This window comes from Lepidothrix coronata, unplaced genomic scaffold (genome assembly GCF_001604755.1).
Source record: "Lepidothrix coronata isolate B3197 unplaced genomic scaffold, Lepidothrix_coronata-1.0 Scaffold33, whole genome shotgun sequence".
In the NCBI taxonomy this organism is placed as follows: domain Eukaryota; kingdom Metazoa; phylum Chordata; class Aves; order Passeriformes; family Pipridae; genus Lepidothrix; species Lepidothrix coronata.
This window is the reverse complement of record NW_016690213.1, coordinates 98980-116294: the sequence shown is the minus strand read 5'-3', so window position 1 is coordinate 116294 and position 17315 is coordinate 98980. Positions and strand designations below refer to the sequence as shown.

The 17315-nt window shown below is 38.7% G+C and overlaps 1 protein-coding gene across 1 annotated transcript in view; it reads right to left on the bottom strand.

Moving 5' to 3' along the window:
* Window positions 1-17315, bottom strand: part of PTPN14 (protein tyrosine phosphatase, non-receptor type 14) — a 113683-nt gene that overhangs the window by 35217 nt on the left and 61151 nt on the right. The window contains exons 4-5 of the mRNA XM_017811703.1: window positions 4333-4430; window positions 2153-2220 (exon numbers count right to left, since the gene is read on the bottom strand). Of these exons, the coding sequence (XP_017667192.1) occupies window positions 2153-2220; window positions 4333-4430 (166 nt within the window). The remainder of the gene's footprint in view (window positions 1-2152; window positions 2221-4332; window positions 4431-17315) is intronic.

The following is a 17315-nucleotide window of genomic DNA, read 5'->3' as shown; positions in this document are numbered from 1 at the left end:
ATGGTGCATGCCTATGCACAGCTACACACCTGTGGGGTGTACTGTGTACATAACTTTGTTCTTTTCACTGCTGAAGAAATGCCATTTGACACACATTGTAGCCTCACAAGATCAAACAGCACAAACATAGCTGCCCCTCCCTCATCCACAAGCTCACTTCACTAATGAATTTATAGCAACGTTCTCGTTCTATGCCCAGGATTCACTCAAATCCTCCCACTTGCTTAGGGACTAGTTTGTATCTGCAGCACTTAGCAACTGTTACTGAACTTGTAGTGAAATATTTACTATTATATTCTCTACTCCTCCCTAGAAGAGCAAAGACAAGTAGCTAAAGAAATATCTAGAGAAACAGCTGATCTAAGAGTAGGCTTCTAAAGGCTGTAGGAAGCAGACACTTTGCCCATGTTCTTAAATTCAGTAACAGTAGCATGGATGAAATGCAAGATATCACAAAGTGAGCACATGCAAAACAGAAGACAGCTGATCACACCAGCAGGGAGGCACCTGACTCAAAATCAGAGGTTCTAAGAGATGGGCCCAAAGAATAAAATGCTGAATCACAGAGAAATTAACCACCTGAAAGATCATCTAGAGATCTAAAGCCTCCCCTGTTTTTCTTCCGAACAGAAAAATCGTATCAGTATATCCCTGGCAGTGTTCAAGGCCAGGCTGGATAGTGCATTGAGCAACCTGGTCTAGTGTGAAGTGTCTCTGCCCATGGCAGGGGAGTTGGAACTAGATGGTCTTTAAGGTCCCTTCCAACTCAAACCGTTCTATGATTCATTCTATATTGAAAGAACTCTGCAGAAGCTCAATAATTTACAAAGTGATACCCTGACAACACATTTCTCTGTATATATTTGCAGCCATCTTCTTTCCCATTAAGGCTCTCATACACAACTTGGTAAGTCATCAACTATGCACAAGATCATCAACTACTTATCAATAGATAAGGTGGCTTACCAGAGAAATCCTGCTCCACTAGTCAGGGTAACAGAAGTTTATTAGTGAAAGGTCAATACTGAAGCCACATTCTGTATGTGTATTCTATACAAGGCATATTCATATCTCTGTACATTCATTAATTGCCCTTCTTCCTGCTGACTTTTTCAGGTGGTATCAAACTGTCTACTGGTTCAAAATTGCACTTGCACTTCAGGACACTGTGCAGATGTCACCTTTTTGGACTTAAGAATGGACTGTCCACTGCAGTTCCTGTACAAAGAGCATTGGTAAGCGGGATGAAATGCTTCTGCAAGTGCCTTTCTCAGGCCTTCAAATTACAGTCAGATGAATCATTCTCCCTCTACCGCTCCACTAATTGCAGAGGGAAACCAGATGCCTTAACTTCCAGGCAGCTAAACTCAGGGCACCCCACCCTGCTTCCAAATATTTTTTCCAGTTAGAAAGAATTCTGTGATCTTTTATATTTTATGAAGCTTACACTCAAAATTTGTGCTGATGGTCTTATTCACCTAAGATAAAGTCAGCCTTAACTTCAGCAGCATTTTTTTTTTCTCTAATTCATCCTCCCACAGAGGCTCTATGTCATGGACTGCAAGTGCTTGATGTTTGCCACAGAATTTCCAACATCACTAGTGATCTAAACTCCTTCCCTAAGCACTGAAGTTATTCGCTAGTTTCCAATGTAAATTTAAACCAAATTTACAGCACAGTCCCTGGAGAACATTTTGAGAAGACCTTATTCACGCTTCACTTCAGTCCGATAGTCAGCTGATGTAAATGCACATTCTCTTGAAGAAAGGCTGCATGGTTTGCCCTGTGACACAACATTTACTACACCAGCAGCCCTTATCTCCCTTTGATATGCCACATTACTGATACCACGGTACTGCTAATATACATCTTTTTAAATAGTTGCAAATTCTTTTTTTGATTTGAAGACATGTTTCTTTTGTTGATGCCTGATCCTAGTGGAAGCTTGACAGGAACTGAAATTGGGTTGACCTCCCATAGCATAGGATCATTCAGCTGCAATCAAGTACACTTCAGGTTTTGGGGAGCAAAAATTATTTCCACTACTATTAGTTCAGCGCTGGTGCTTTTACTCTGTTATCAACAAAGCCATCTCTGAGGCATGGAGAAATTATTCATAAAAGACCATAAAAGAGAGGGATAAGGAACTCACCATAGGAAACAACACATATTCTCGGAGGAAGTCATGAGATTCAAACTGATTATAGTCTCCAAAATCCGCTGGAAAAAAAAACAAACACAGTTACTCATTTGGGCACTTTCCACACATGTTAAGACCACACTCAACCTTGCATAGATGCTCAATTTCAAGTGGGTGAATTCTCTCTGAAGCCACAACCCAGCACAAAGATTTCTGCTTGTGCTTCAGCTTTTAACACGGAGGTCTGAAAATAAGTGTTGTTACCATAGATCAAATAACAGCCAAGTAATTTCTTTCTTTTGATCCCTAATATAATGACCATTTGCAATGCTTAACCATCAGGAGCACAAGAGTTTCTTTTTCAGTAGCCTTCTTGAACTCAACCCCATTAAAAAAGGCTGAGATTGCTCAGCCTCTTTAAAAATGGTGCACCCTTTTTTCTTCTCCAATGTTTCCAGCCTTAAACAGGCAAAAATAAGTAAACAAAATTTAACTTATCTCTACCACAATTCTATACAGTTGTACAAAAGAGGCTTAATTTTACAGCCTATAAGGTTACAATCCAGTAGTCAATTTTATTAAAAATTGTCAACAATCAACATGAGGACAGGTTTATCCTTCTGCAGCCAGTGTAACAGTACAGGCACTGTGTCAGCTTAACTGAATGGCACACACTTTTCTACTCGCTCTTCTACTTCTCCTGCATCTCTTGAACAGGTATTCATCTCCATGCTCACATTCGCTTGTATGTCAGGCTAAGGATTCTTGTCTAAATGTCCTTGAAATCATGGAGTTTTGAAAATGCTTCCTTAAAGGCTAAGCTGCATTAAAAACTCAAAACAATGCCTGTATTTATCTATCTGTTAAATACACAACAGCTTATATCAAAAGAATATCTTGCCAGGAGGTTTTTATTTTATATTAATTGAACTGCATCAAAGGCCATCTACAAGATTCTCATATTATATAAGATGGAAATCCCCAACATAAATCACATTATCTAAACCTTCTTTCAAAGCTTCTAGACAATTTCGCATATCACAGGATGCCAAAAATGCAGTTTCATTTTGTTTCTACCTCAGAGTTATGTTTTAACATAAACAGAAAGAAATCAAAATGGGCATGTAGGTTTAAAAGAAATAAGTATTTCAAATACCTTTGGTTGCATCACATGCAAAGGACAAATGAAGTAATACAATGTCAGGAATAATAAGACTGACTTGCTCTCAAAATTAGAAAAAAGCTCCAAAAACAGAAACAATGAAACATATTAAGTATCTATTCAGACCTAACTTACACAGAGGAAGATCTTCATTTACCTAAACTGAAAGATTCATTATGGAATCTTTTACATAAATTTTCCTTTATTAATAAAACATTTCAAGATTTGACAATAAACATTTTTTCCTTAAATTTTTAACCAAGATTAGATACTAAAATGGTATTTCTACTGCTCTAAAAAAGACCATATTAGCCTTATTCTTGACTGAATCTTTAATTTACAGAGTCAGATCTTCATGTTTGCTATTTATGTATACACTTCCCCCTTCACACTCAGAGAGCATCCACGGAGCTCTATTATTGAAACTCTACCTTAGGTTCTCATAGTCAGTTTTGGAAAGACAAACATACTTTATTCAAATACAGGACTGCTTCCTCTGCCCATATACATTATATGATCCCACTTTTATTGATGTCCTTAGTAGGCTCAGAGTAAAAATCATGTTGTAAGAAGTAGTTTATTATTAATTTATAACTCACATAACAATTACAGCTATGTGTTTTTTCATACTTCACATAGCACTATACAGCAAAATGAGTTTTTAATTAAAGGCAAAATTAAAGCTGTTGCTGTGCTCTTTGATGTAATTTGCATTTAAAACCAGAGAACGTGAAGCAAATTCATTATTTCAAAGTACTCCGTGGTCAGGGTTGGAAGAATTGGAGTTTTGTTCAGATTCACTTACATGAATTTTACAAATAGGAAAGTTGAACACTGTGATGTGGTCCATCATTCCCTCCCTTAGGGTGTGTTTCATCAACAGCAGTCCACCCATGTACTTTTAAATCAATAGAAAACCCAGCTGTTGTGAGTAGGAGTCATAGAAGGCCTTAGTTAGTGCCCAGTCAACATACAGAACAAACCAAAAGAGCCATTGTTGGAAAAAGGCTGTCAGGTCATGTCATCTTACCTTGCACTGCCAAGCCAGCCAGTCGAATTCCCTGCTCAAATGAAGAAATTAATCGGCCATCAAGAACATCCTTTTTCACTTGTAGGTAATACTGGTATCTACAGACAAAAAAAGAGCATGAATTATAACACCCATATGTTTGCACATTTCCTACAGAAAAAAGACTGCTGAAAGGAAGAAAAATTCACCCCAAACAGGTCAGGCTGTTAAGCAGCAGTCTGCACCTGGCATCAGAAGCTCCACATTACCAAAACAAATTAATACAATTTCTACATGTACAATGCTTCCAGGTGGATGAAAAGGAAAATAAGAAGTTCTAATTTGTGTTTCTTGTCTGTGTTGTAGAAACATATCTGCTGGGATTAGTGCTTTCATTTGTAGAGGTTACTGAACACAGTGCAATCGCCAATGCAAAAAAAGGGACTGTTTCATATTTCTTCTGCTCTTTTGCTCCAGTGTCACCATTTTGATTGAAGAAAAACAGTTTTAGTAATACACACTGGTCTGCAGATGTAATTTTAACTGTGGCCCATATAAAGGTCTCTTTAATTAGCATCTTTCATGTGTAAGAATGACTTAGACACACAAATCAAGCAAACCCACCTTCTAATATAATGCACTTTCTGATCCGCAGTAGCTAATCACAAGACAAACTGTAATAGCTAACCACACTAACAGAACTCACACATTTGGCCTTACATTTGTAGTAGAGTAGATTAAGGCAAATAGGAAACTTTCCACAAAACCCTTAACAAGTTACTGTCCCCATCCATGCATCCCCTTCTCCACTGAACTGGACCAGATCCATAAGTCGGTCGAAGCTGCATGGGTATGGTAGCAGTCCCTTTGGCATATCAAGTTATAGCCCCATGGAGACAGCTTCGTTATACAGTTGAGTTACAGCAATATACTGATCTCATGCTAATTAGCTTAAACTTTTGGTGCAGACATATGTAACCGGTCACATCTGAGATGAAACACAACTCCTTCCCCGCTGACACGCAACTCCTCATCAGGTCTGAGCCCAAAAGGTCAAGGTACTGTACCAGTGTAGCCACAGTCCACGTGTGCACTCAGCCTCATTCTCCCAACCCCTAGATGCATCTGGGTGGCCCAAGTTATGAACCCCAAAAACCAACAAAGGGGGCTTTTTCAGGCTGTGACCAGGCATGCCAGTCTGGCTGCAGCTGAATCAGGTTAAGAGGTTACTGCATTCTTCAGCTGCATGCATGCTTGCTCCCTAAAATGGAGGGCATCCACTTAAGATGGCATGGTTTTAAAAAATAATTGCTTGAGATAAAATGGGGTAGAAAGAAATTATATACAAGCATACCAGCCAGTCCCAGAGACTGCAACCTCTGTGAGGAAGACAGCAAAGAGCAGTTAAAAGTCTGTGTGCAGTAAACTCCTAACTGGGCCCAACTGCAACCAGCACAGCACATCTGAGCTTACCTTTGAACCTTTTAGCAAAGAAACTGTTCTGCTCTTGTTTTAGAGTGTAAGTTACCTTCCCAGCCCCAACCGTAAAGGAGAACCACTACAACATCACTCCTGTTACAGAGACTTTACTGCCTTAACTATACTTGCAAATGTTACCATTTAGTTCTGTGTTGAGGCATTAGAAAAATATAATCTCATTTAAAATGCTCAGATTCAGCTTTCACAAAGGCTAATAAAGATTAAAACTTCAGGGGATTTTGAACTTTGAGTGAGAGAGGCAATGTAAAAAGCATATGGCTTCTCAGCTTGAGCCCTGTGCTTCAGCCACAAGTTTCACACTTGCTTTGTCTAAGAGACAAACGAGCTTGTTTCCACTTCTTTGCAATGACTAAATCCCAATTCTGAAAATACAAATGCTTTCATAAAAGCTTGACATAAGCTACTTTATGAAGTATCCAGGTGAGGAAGTGCTCACTGAATTTGGTCTTCCAAACTTGTAATCCCAAAAGCAGCTGTTGGTGCCTATGCTAAATATACATGTGAGTTACATATCCTAGTCTAACAAGAAGAGTAAAATCCACATCTGCCATAAAGTTAGAGCTATTGTTAAACACGAAGTTAAGAGACTACATGAAAGTCAAATCAGAGTAAACTCTTACAGTGACATCCTAGATCTACAGAAGTCAAGAATGTCACCAGCTTCCATGACAACATGATTTCAACCACAGTGTCCACATAACTATAAACCACAGAAAGAATTACTTAAGTAAGCATCACAAAAAATACAATGTCAGTGTAGTTACTGTAGTATCAAATATTACGACCTAGACTTTCAAAAGAAACATGATGTGGAGGGTTAGTTGCCATTTTAGTTGCCAATACTTTAGGAAAATTAAGACAGCAAACAACACCCACAATCTGAGAAAGACACCCATTTACAGGCAATCTCACCCAATCATCAGAAACAGGTTGTATTTAAAAATCTTAATACGAATATTCTACAATATTACAGAATCACAGAATGGGTTGGGTTGGAAGGAATCTTAAAGATCATCTAATAAGTTCAGAATTTATTATGTATTGCAGATTGATATACAGTAAGAGTTTAAAGGACATATATAATTAGTGCTCTGACATTAACTAACACGTGTATCCATGACGAAAAACCTCATGGAGAAAGTTGTCAGCTTTCACAGGCTAACGCTCTGAAATGCAATCACCCGCTATGGCTGACACCTGTTTCAATGGAAGTGCCAAAATAAACTGAAGAAGACTGAGGCAGAAACCCATGGACTGTAACTGCTTCATCTTTGCCCCTGAACAACAGTGACAAGTGACAACCACCTAAGCAGTCCCCAGTACCTCTTTAGGTAGCTAAATAAAGCACGAAATGGGACATGTCCTTTCCCAAGGCATGAACTAGGGTGGCTAATTCCACTGTCAAGGCAGAGAAGGAGCATACCCTGGAGGAAGCTCCACTACAAGGCTCTAGTAACTCCACCAGCCACAGATTCATGGCTCAGCCATGCTGCAAAACTGCGGTCAGACTCCCTGCCCAGTCAATGGAGAGAAGCAATTGGCCCATATTCTGTCAGGGATTTGAGGCTCCTCCATCTGAAATTATGTTTATGTTAAATGCTGTTATTATGTCAATATGCTAGCTGAGACTGCTCTTTGTTCGCTTGGATTGCAAAAGTAGATTTATAATTTGAGGGAAATCAAACATTCTAAACATGCTTCAACTATAGATTCACTGAGGAAAGCTGTTCCAGGACAGCAGACAAAACATGCATTTCATAAGCCTTCTATGAGGTGGCTTAGTTGGGAAAGCAAATGGAAAGTGAACAAAAGATAAATTTGCAATCTGCACCTCCAAATAATAAAGGACAAAAAATTCAAAATTAAGACTTACAAAGCTTCAGTCACAGAGCCATTCTGGCATATTAGGGGTGTACAGGGCAGAAAAGGCACTGCCATAGCCAAGTGGGCTGAGAGCTGAAATCTCCCACCTTCATTGTCCACTTTGGGTTAAACATTTTTAGCAGAGCCATTGTGTATTCAATATAATAAAAAAGGCTACTGCAGTTTGCCAGCCTGTAGCTAATTCCAAGGGGAATGGGAGTGGACAACAAGTCTAAGCAAAGCCATCATTATAACGATATCATTTCCCACAACTCTATTTAGCCAACATACAAAACATTAAAAGTATATTTGCATGTATTGCATCAAAAAGCAGACTTTTTATGTGTTGCTTTAGCTGCAACTAGACAACCATAAGACATCTCAAATCCAAAATAAACATCTGTATTTTAGCAATCCACACTACACAAGAGGAAAAAAAAAAAAAAACAAAAAACCCCACAAAACTCCAATAGTATTAGTAAGCAGGAGATAAGGGTACTGGTTTAAAATTTAATTGTAATACCCAGATTCAGATTCTGCTACAGCTGTGTAAATGTAGGGAAACTCCATTTGCCCATACAATTCTGCATAGACCTCCCAAGATCAGGGTTCACGTTTGTTCTCCTGTCACTTCAAAAAGGAACGTGAGTGTTTGTATAGTGTCACTGAATTCATTGTACCCTTCCATCACCACTATTTATCTGATGTAAAACCGCTGTTGCTATTTTATACATGCAGAGAATAGCTTCATTAATTTCACCAATTTCCATTCTTTTCAACAATCAATGTTTCAGATACCAAAAACCACACAGAATCTGGCCTGATCAATATGGGAAGCAAGACCTTTGTAGAGAAATTAAAGGCTTGTTTACAAAAGTAAGAATATGGGTTAGGTTTGCAGAGTAATTACACCGAGTCTTCAGGATTTTCTTACTAGTGATTTCCACAAAGAACCACACAGCAAATACTTCCTTACCTTAATAATTACTCACTATTGTCAGATATACCAGCCTTGGTAATTAACCAGTATCCAAATCTACTAGGAAGTGCACAAAAACAGAAGAAAAAAAATGCTTTTTGCCAAAGGGATTTACAATCTAACTGTATATTTTATACAAAATGGTGAAACAATCAAGTTAATAAGGATTAATACTGTTTGAATACTGTGATGTGATCTGTCTGCATTTTTGTTATTTTTTCCCTGGTTTTACTTTCCTTCTCTGTACATCAGGGACAGGAGGGGGTTTGGAATATACACGTTATCTCTAGTGCAGCAGGAAACAACTTAAAAAGCTTTTTCTTTGATCAGTGTGTTTTATCTGGAAGTTTCAAGCTGGTATAAATACTTTACAGTTTCAGTATCAATAAATATTTACCTTTAGTGTATCTGAAAATAAACAAAGCACTACAAAACACGTATTAGTTACTCAAGAGGTACAACTCCTTTAAAATAATCTCTAATGATGCAATTACTGGCATGACTAACTTTTTTATAACTCATTAGGTACCATTTTGGCATCAAGCCTATCTATTGGATAACTGCACAGCTATGTAGCTTAACTTCTTCTCTGAAGGAAAAGAGAACTGCTTTACCATTTCCTATATCCAAAATAAGAAGCCTTTAAAGACTCAAAGAAGAAACAGATTGGTCCACAAGTGGTTCAGCTCAAGAATTTTAGCTCTTTTTTCAAGTTCAAAAAACAATTGCAATTAGAGTACAATACGACCTTCTAAAATTAGGAACACAATAAAAGTCTCATTGAGTTACAACAACAGTCCAAGTCAGCTCATTTAGGTTTATCTTAGTATGGTAATACACTTCTGAGGAGAGATGCTGCAATGTACACTTGCGCAATAGTGTGCCCATAGGGGAAGCAGTTTCTCCAGAACAGAGGTCTTTTATCATTTACTAAAATTATTTCAAGCATTAGTTTTGATATTGATGTGTCTATTTTACACTTCACACCTTAAAACCTGCCATGATTTTGGCTGTGATACTACTTAGCAACAGGATTCCACAGACACCCATTTGCTACACTTGAAACAGAAGCTCATTTTTTATTTTAAGGACAGGGTCTTTCATATTTTCTCAGCCTTTGAGTTAGATGAACTCAGTTCTTCAATGGGTAACTAAAGGAACTAACTGATAATGACCAGAAAGTGATTTCTATTTATCTATTATATATTCGAGACAATCATATTACTACTTAATTCTTACTGGTTTCTAAAATGTGCTTTAGATGTATTAGGGACCCTTAGCCCAATTTTATAGAGTATCTGAGGCACACAATTGGTAAAGCTACTCGTGTGAAGTTGGGCAGGAATCCATGGCAGATTTGAGAGATGCAGGTTTTGTTTCCAAGTCTCAATCCAGAGCACTACTTACTGGATGCTGCTTATTTGAGTGGGTCACTTAATATCCTGCAACAAATCTGACTGCAAACTTGGACTGGATTTTATATGGCAAGAAAGGCAGACAGACAGACAAGACTGGTCTTTTCAGATACAACATTCAGTATATTGGCAAAGATGGTGTTATGATTTCTGGGCTTGAGCATTTTAGATGCAAGGATTCAATCAGCACATATTAATCTAAAGTCACTTTTAAAAAAAAGAGGTACATAGATTGATGATGTCATTGTCAGTAACACAGCGCTAATGCCTCATCTTTGCCACTTTAAAAATTTAGATGGTGTTGATAAACGGAACATCTCTAGTTCACTTCTCTGGAATTTCATCAACTTCTCTCCCAGCACAAGTCTGATTTTTCACAGTACTAGACAATAGCCATTTTTCTGGGGTTTGTGTTAGAATATAAAAAACAACGGCAGTGCTTCCACTAACATAAGGGTAATATTTTTGGAAGGGTATTATTGAGAACAAGTCTACCACACCCTACTACAGATCTTCAGGAAGATCAGCAGACTTGCCAGAAAAAAAAGAGAGAAGGAGAAGAAAGAGTCTTTGTCACACACGCAGGAGGAAATTCCTTCAGAAGCTCAAACTGTCAATGCCAACAGTAAAAACATAGTCATAACATTTTGTAGGGTAAGGACTCTTTGATCATAACAACCTTACAGGGTAGGTCAAGGTTAGCTTCAGGTAACTGAGAAATGAAGTTGTTCAAAAGCAGCATCCAACTGCCTCCATCCTGGTTTTCTTTACCAGCTGGATGGAAAACATGACTGAAACTAAAAGCAAAATAAATTAAATACATGGGAAAATTTGTGTCATTCCTTTCCTCTTTCCTAATGAGACAGAACAATGCTGGCATAGCATCATATTCACATGCAGGACTGGAAGAGGAGCACAGATTAAAACACATATCACTCAATCTCTTTAAAAGCACCAGCTTATAGCTGAAGGGGAGAAGAGGCCACTTGGCTAAAACAGGCTAACTTCCCAATGATGGTCATTTTCCATTTGTTTTGATATGCAACCTGTGAGATAAGGACAAATAATGCACAGCCTGGATGCCTAGTTTGCTCAGTGAGCTGCAATGAGGAACACAGTGAAGGGACAGCTACCTCATTTGACCAGTGAAGTTCCTACCAAAGGCCAATGCCTCCCAAAGGTTAATGGCCAGCTACACAGTCAACTTCTGGCTAGAGCAGGAAATCCTTCGCACACCTAAAAATGGTCTGATGAAACTTTTGCACTGCTTAGTTGTTGTTTACCATCTCTATTTCAGCAGTTTATTACTGAAAGGTTGTTCATTTGCATGCCTTCCCCAAAAGACAGTCTACTAAAATTTCAGATCTCCACCTCCTCCAATTCATTACACAGCTGGAAGATTTCAAAAGTAAATGCAAAGTATTTTCAGAGCAATAAGTTTATTGACTGATTCATGCCAGAAAAAAAAAAAGGCAAATTTCTGCAGCAAAACTGAGCACTTAAAGAAAAGAATATGTGTATTACAAATGGAAATCTGACTGTTCAGGAGGGCTTTATAACCTCCCACATATAAGGAGTATATGCTTCCAGTATAATCTGGTATCAAAGTCTTGTAGGTCTTTGGTGTCCAGTGTTAAATGGATGGCTAGTGAAACCCTCAGCAGTTAGACAGGAGGTATCATCACACTCAGCATCCTTACTGGCAACAAAAGACGGAACTTGGACTGTACAGAAGTGCTCTTCCAGTGTTTTTCTTTTCCTGCCACTTCTGATGGGACACAAGCACAGACATGTAACACAGGCCTTGTTGCAGCCCGCAGACATGACACAAGCCTTCCAAAACACGCACTCCTTCCATAAGAGGTTTAGCCAGCAGATGCAGCTTTACAGTATTCACCAATTTCTCTCTATTTAAAAGAAACCCCCCAACCACAACAGGTCCATCCTCTGTACTGGTACTTTTTGTTAAGAGTGCATTATACTTTTTTCATACTCCAAGTTCAAATAAACCCACAAATACAAAGTGAAACTTTAAATAAAAAGGCCAGTAATGGCATGCTTTAGCAAGAAAGGAAGGCATGCCACAACCTGATCTTGATTTTCTGCCCTTGAACTCTTGAATTAATTATAACAAATTACAGGGAGCCCCACTACCATTTATAAGCACAATAAACTCCCTTACAACCACCTATAATTTTATCAGAGTTAATCCAAATACCTAAAGAATTATACAGCACAAAACTCCAACATGCCTTTTAGAGTAAAAAAAACAGGGGAAGCCATATTCTGTTTTCTTCTGAGCCCTCTCTCAGCAAAGGCTACGTTTGGTCTCTGCAAACTGGAGTCCAGCAAAGCCTGATAATACCATGACAGAATTCATATGGAGTGGGATTGCAAAAGTAAAGGAAAGCAAAACAACCAAAATTATATAATGTGAAGAAATTTGTACTTTAGCATTTTCAGCTGAAAAGAACTCCATTCAATGCAAGCATAAACATTACACACAAAAACTAGAATAAAAAATTTGGAGTGAAAAGTTTATTATCTGTACATCTTCGAAAAAAGCAGTGTATCCATTTGGTTTGGGTTGAAGCATGCGCTAAAAGTGTAGGACATGGCTGTCCTACTGACTTCACACTACTCACATCGTTAGACTTAAAAACACGCTCAACTATGTGCTCATAACTCCTAAACTGAGCAAAACACTCGCATTTGGCTACAGAGATCCAAAAGTTACAGTACAGGAGACTATTTTTTCTTTTTAGCTTTACTTTCTTTTTTGATTACAAAAAAAGAAAAAAAAAGGTATAACTGAGTTGAGTAGGTGAATTGCAGCAATGCCGCATACTGCTTTTCACACACAGACCTCAACAAGGTTGGTTTTTTTTGGTGCAAACCCATAAGGTCTCACACAACTGCTGCCTCCACCGTCACCTTTCTACTAACATGTTCTCCCCCATTCCCATATAGGAGAAGGCTCTTCCTCCTTGCCCATGAGCTGTGTGTGGCAGAGGCAGCTATCACTCTGGTGTAGGACTCTGGATAGTAAAACAATTCTACAAGCCATCACCTGTCCTTTGCTGCATGACACAAAACATGGGCTCCAACTACAAACAGGAGCTCCAACCACATATAGGCTTCACCTATATATAGGTGCTCACTCATACGACATGGCATGCAGCCTATGTGTCACTTCCCACTTGATTACTCACATCCTCAGAACAGCAGGTCCCCCACACACAGAGCAACTCATGCACCCAAATCTTTAGATGGCACAAAACAAAAGTCCATAAATGGCAGCTGTGAAGATCCGTCCTCACAAAGATACAAAAATGAAAAGATGAGCCATGGCTATGTATGCTGAAGACTTCTAAATCTCATGGGGAAGAGGAGCACAGCAAAACCTGTTGTACTTTCCTGATTTGGAACTAGATTTCTGCAAAAATTACATTAGATCCCAAAAAGTTAATAATAGCCAAGATTTACTTCCTTTATTCATATGTGCTGACTCAGTTCAAAATATGCTGTTCCCTGCCCTGAAAAAACAAGGCAGCTAACCTTCAAGCTTCATCTAGTGTGGGAAAAGGTGGTTTAAGTTACATATGGAAGCAATATGAGTCAACAGTTTGAAAATTCTCCTGGTATCCAGCCAGGTTAATGGTCAAGCAGGTTAGAATATTATGCTAAAAAATGTTGTGAGTTAACTAGAACACATGTATACTCTGCAACACTGAAAAGAAATAGATAACTTATATTTTAAATTGGGATTAAGTATATGTATAACTATTCTTTGGACCCAAAACAAACACGAAGACTTCTCATTTCCCCATTCTCTCCCCCTTATTGTGCCAACTGGAACAATAAAATAAAATGTATACACCACATATGCCCCATTTCACTTTTTAACATATATATTTTAAATATTTTCCTCCCATTCAGCTCTAAACTCTGGAATGACCCAAGTCCACCAGGTTTTTCTGGCTAAATGTACTGCTGTGCACTGATGCAAAAGCTGAACCAAGTGAACACATATACCAGTGAACAACCCGTATGCATATGTAAGCATCCAGAAGCACATCACAAAATAATTGGTTTGTGGGTGCAGAGCAGCATGTAAGTGTATTCAGGTGTTACTTTATTCAAAGAGCAAGTGAACATGTTCAAACTTACAAAAGAATGTGTGCTTGACCTGAACTTTTAAAAAAAACAATAAATGCTCTGGTAGCCTGCAGTGAAACCTTGTTCATGAATTTATAGAGCTCATTTACAAAATCCTATCAGTGAAACCTTTAGGCAGTATCCCAACCTCACATAATCAATATCTGAGAAAGCTCCATTGATTTAGTGGAATCTTGCCTTGTAGGGAGGTAAAAACCCAGTCCATTGGCTACTGCCTTTTACAGTAATCTGCTCCAGCAATAAAGAAAACACTGCTTGAAATGTGACACAATGAAGTTGCTGCCTATCTATAGGTCATCAGTACAACAGCTTGTATTCCTGTGAAAAGATTGTTGAAACACCTACATTAGTGCTCACTGCCAGCAGAAAACAGGAAAACTCAGGTTGCTTCCATCTGCCAGAGAGCTTGGTGACCCTAGTGTTTCCACAGGAATAACTGAAAACAGTCACCCCACACATCAGTAAATCATGCAATAAAACCACAGCCCAGGAAGTTGTAGCGACCCAGCGAATGCAACCCTGCAAAAGTGAACACAGCTCTGATAACAACAGGAGGTTGCCAGAGAAATATGTCAATCAGTGCCCTGTTGGTTGGGTAAAAGAGATCCATTTCATGAAATGAATAATTATTCTTTGTAAAAGCTTCAAAAACAGCTGAAGATATCAAGTGCAAAAGCAGCTGCCAAAGATAAAACAGTGAACCAGTAAACATCTCACTGCACAGGAATCTGACATCTTCCGACATTGAGATTTCTGCCAAATTCTTGTTGAGATTTTCAGCTGCATAAGGGCCTCCACACAAATACTTCTTTTAAACACATTTGGAGACTTCAGGATTGTACGGACATCCAATGGCAGCTCCTTTAGCATTATACCTTGCCAGCAAGGCAGAAAAAATATTAAAAGTATTCAACTGCCTGAAAAAGAGTAATTTTAGAACTAGTTTTCAAGGTTTATGTCTCAGCTACAAGGGAGGGGGAAAAGTTTGCTCCAGCCTGCAGTACAAACCTCAAAATTTAAAAAATTTTATTGAAGACTGGCAGCGCTACTATAACCAAGATTTCCACTGTCTGCTGAATTCTCAAACTTTAGGAAGCAGTTAGAAATCCCAATCAAAAACCACAGATCTGTTTGCTCACATGCTGCTGCTACTGGTTTGACCCTTCTTCTGATGCTGTAGGCAAATTTCAGATATCTATCTGGGACTTCTAAACAGGAGACCAATGAGCCACAGTTCCCCTTTTCAAAACACATAGTAGAAAAGAGAATGAATCACCTGCAAAAGTGATGCACAAGAAAAGAATCCTGAATCATGCTGGGGAAATGCCCATTTCTTCTCACTGATTACACAGGAAGTCTAGAGCAACCTTCACTCTTTAAGGCTTCATCGAGAGAAACTACATGACTGAGACAGGACCGATCTGTGTCATGAAGACTTTAAGTAATATATTCCCTAGCAGTCTGTATTTCCCTAAGGAGAAACTGCCAGTCACTGCTACTGCATCACATGGGAAGACAAACAGAATACTTAGCCCCAATCTAGGTAACATACTCATCTGTCAAAAACAGTGCCTTAAACTGCACTGGGAGACAAGTCAGCAGCAGCATACCAATCTGTGAGGTACACCATAATGCTGACCGTGTGCACAGTGCTCCCTAATGAATGGACAACCTCATTCTGCAGTGACATACATGGCTACTACATCTTAAGGGAAAAAAAAGGCAGTCAGGCGGTTTGCAATAGTCTAAATGACAAAGGCAGTGAGCGGCACAGTTCATAGGCTACAGGAGGAATTATCCTTTTCATCTTCATTTGAGGAGACAGAAGTGCCCATTAGCCTTTATGTGAGATTCAAGCAGCCAGGGATGACAAGTGTCTTCCCTTCTTCCACTGTTCTCCTCCTTTCTCCCATAAACCAAAAAAATTGAAGAGAAGGCATATTTTTTCCTTAGGGAAAGTAAAATCAGTCCATCACAGTAACTATTTCTGTAGCTGTTCTACTAAAATCTCACAGAAGGAGAACAGACGTTGTGTATTCAGTACATTTCAGGTTAACTTCCAATCTTCTTACTGTTAGCCACAAGTGAGAAATCAGAAACAGATATCTGTTTTTATGCATCTGTTGGTAGTTGCATAAACATGCACAGTGCCTTCTCCCAAATAAAGATTTGCTTAATAAGACCCTAATATAAACAGGTCAGAAACAAGCTTTCAAAAGTTGGGCAGGGCAATTTCAAGTGAAGTGGATGATAGGCTGCTCCTCTCTCATAAGAAAACAAGCACCATTTGGCCTTTACTTTGAAACTGTCTCATTTATGCAAACGTTCTTTCTATTTAATGGGCAACAAGAGTTTACTTTCTGATTCTCTTTTTTCTCCTCAATTAAGAAGCAAAAGGAAGCAGGTCTAGTACCAGCATGATACTAGAATTCCATGGTCTTGTTTATTTTCATAAAAGCGTATTAAAATAGGGGCTATTTTTAGGCTAGCAGATTACTTCTCTCATCTCTTCCATGCTGCTGAAAACCAAGTCCTCTGCTCCGTTCAACCTATCAGTTCAGAGGGATGACTGCATATAAAATATATACTGATGCAATGTAACAATACAACCATAAAACTGAACTGCATCCACTTACCAAGCACTTCCAGACCCTAAATATTCTCACCTTTGGCCAATCCCAATGGGAGGTGCTACTAACACCACCTATCTGCTCAAAATCAAGGCCTTTGATGTAGTTTGAGACCACTGGAAACACTGAAAAGGCAATGTCACTGATGCTCTGAAACGCTGCCATTTTTCCAGCACATAGTAGCATTCCCATTTGAAACCAATATTGTCCTTACAAATTTTTAAAACGTTGTAACTGCTGCACAGCAAAGCCAAGGAACCACATTTCTCCTGCCTCTGCTGCTGTTTCAGATTTTTAAGGTACAAGACAACCTCAGCTACTGTAATCTCTTCTCAGTGCTCTCTCTGATGTCAGTAGTGAAAAGGAGACTAGATTTAAAAAAGCTTTCAAGTTTATTCTTGGTATATGCACACCAGGAAATAAAAACGTACTTCACCT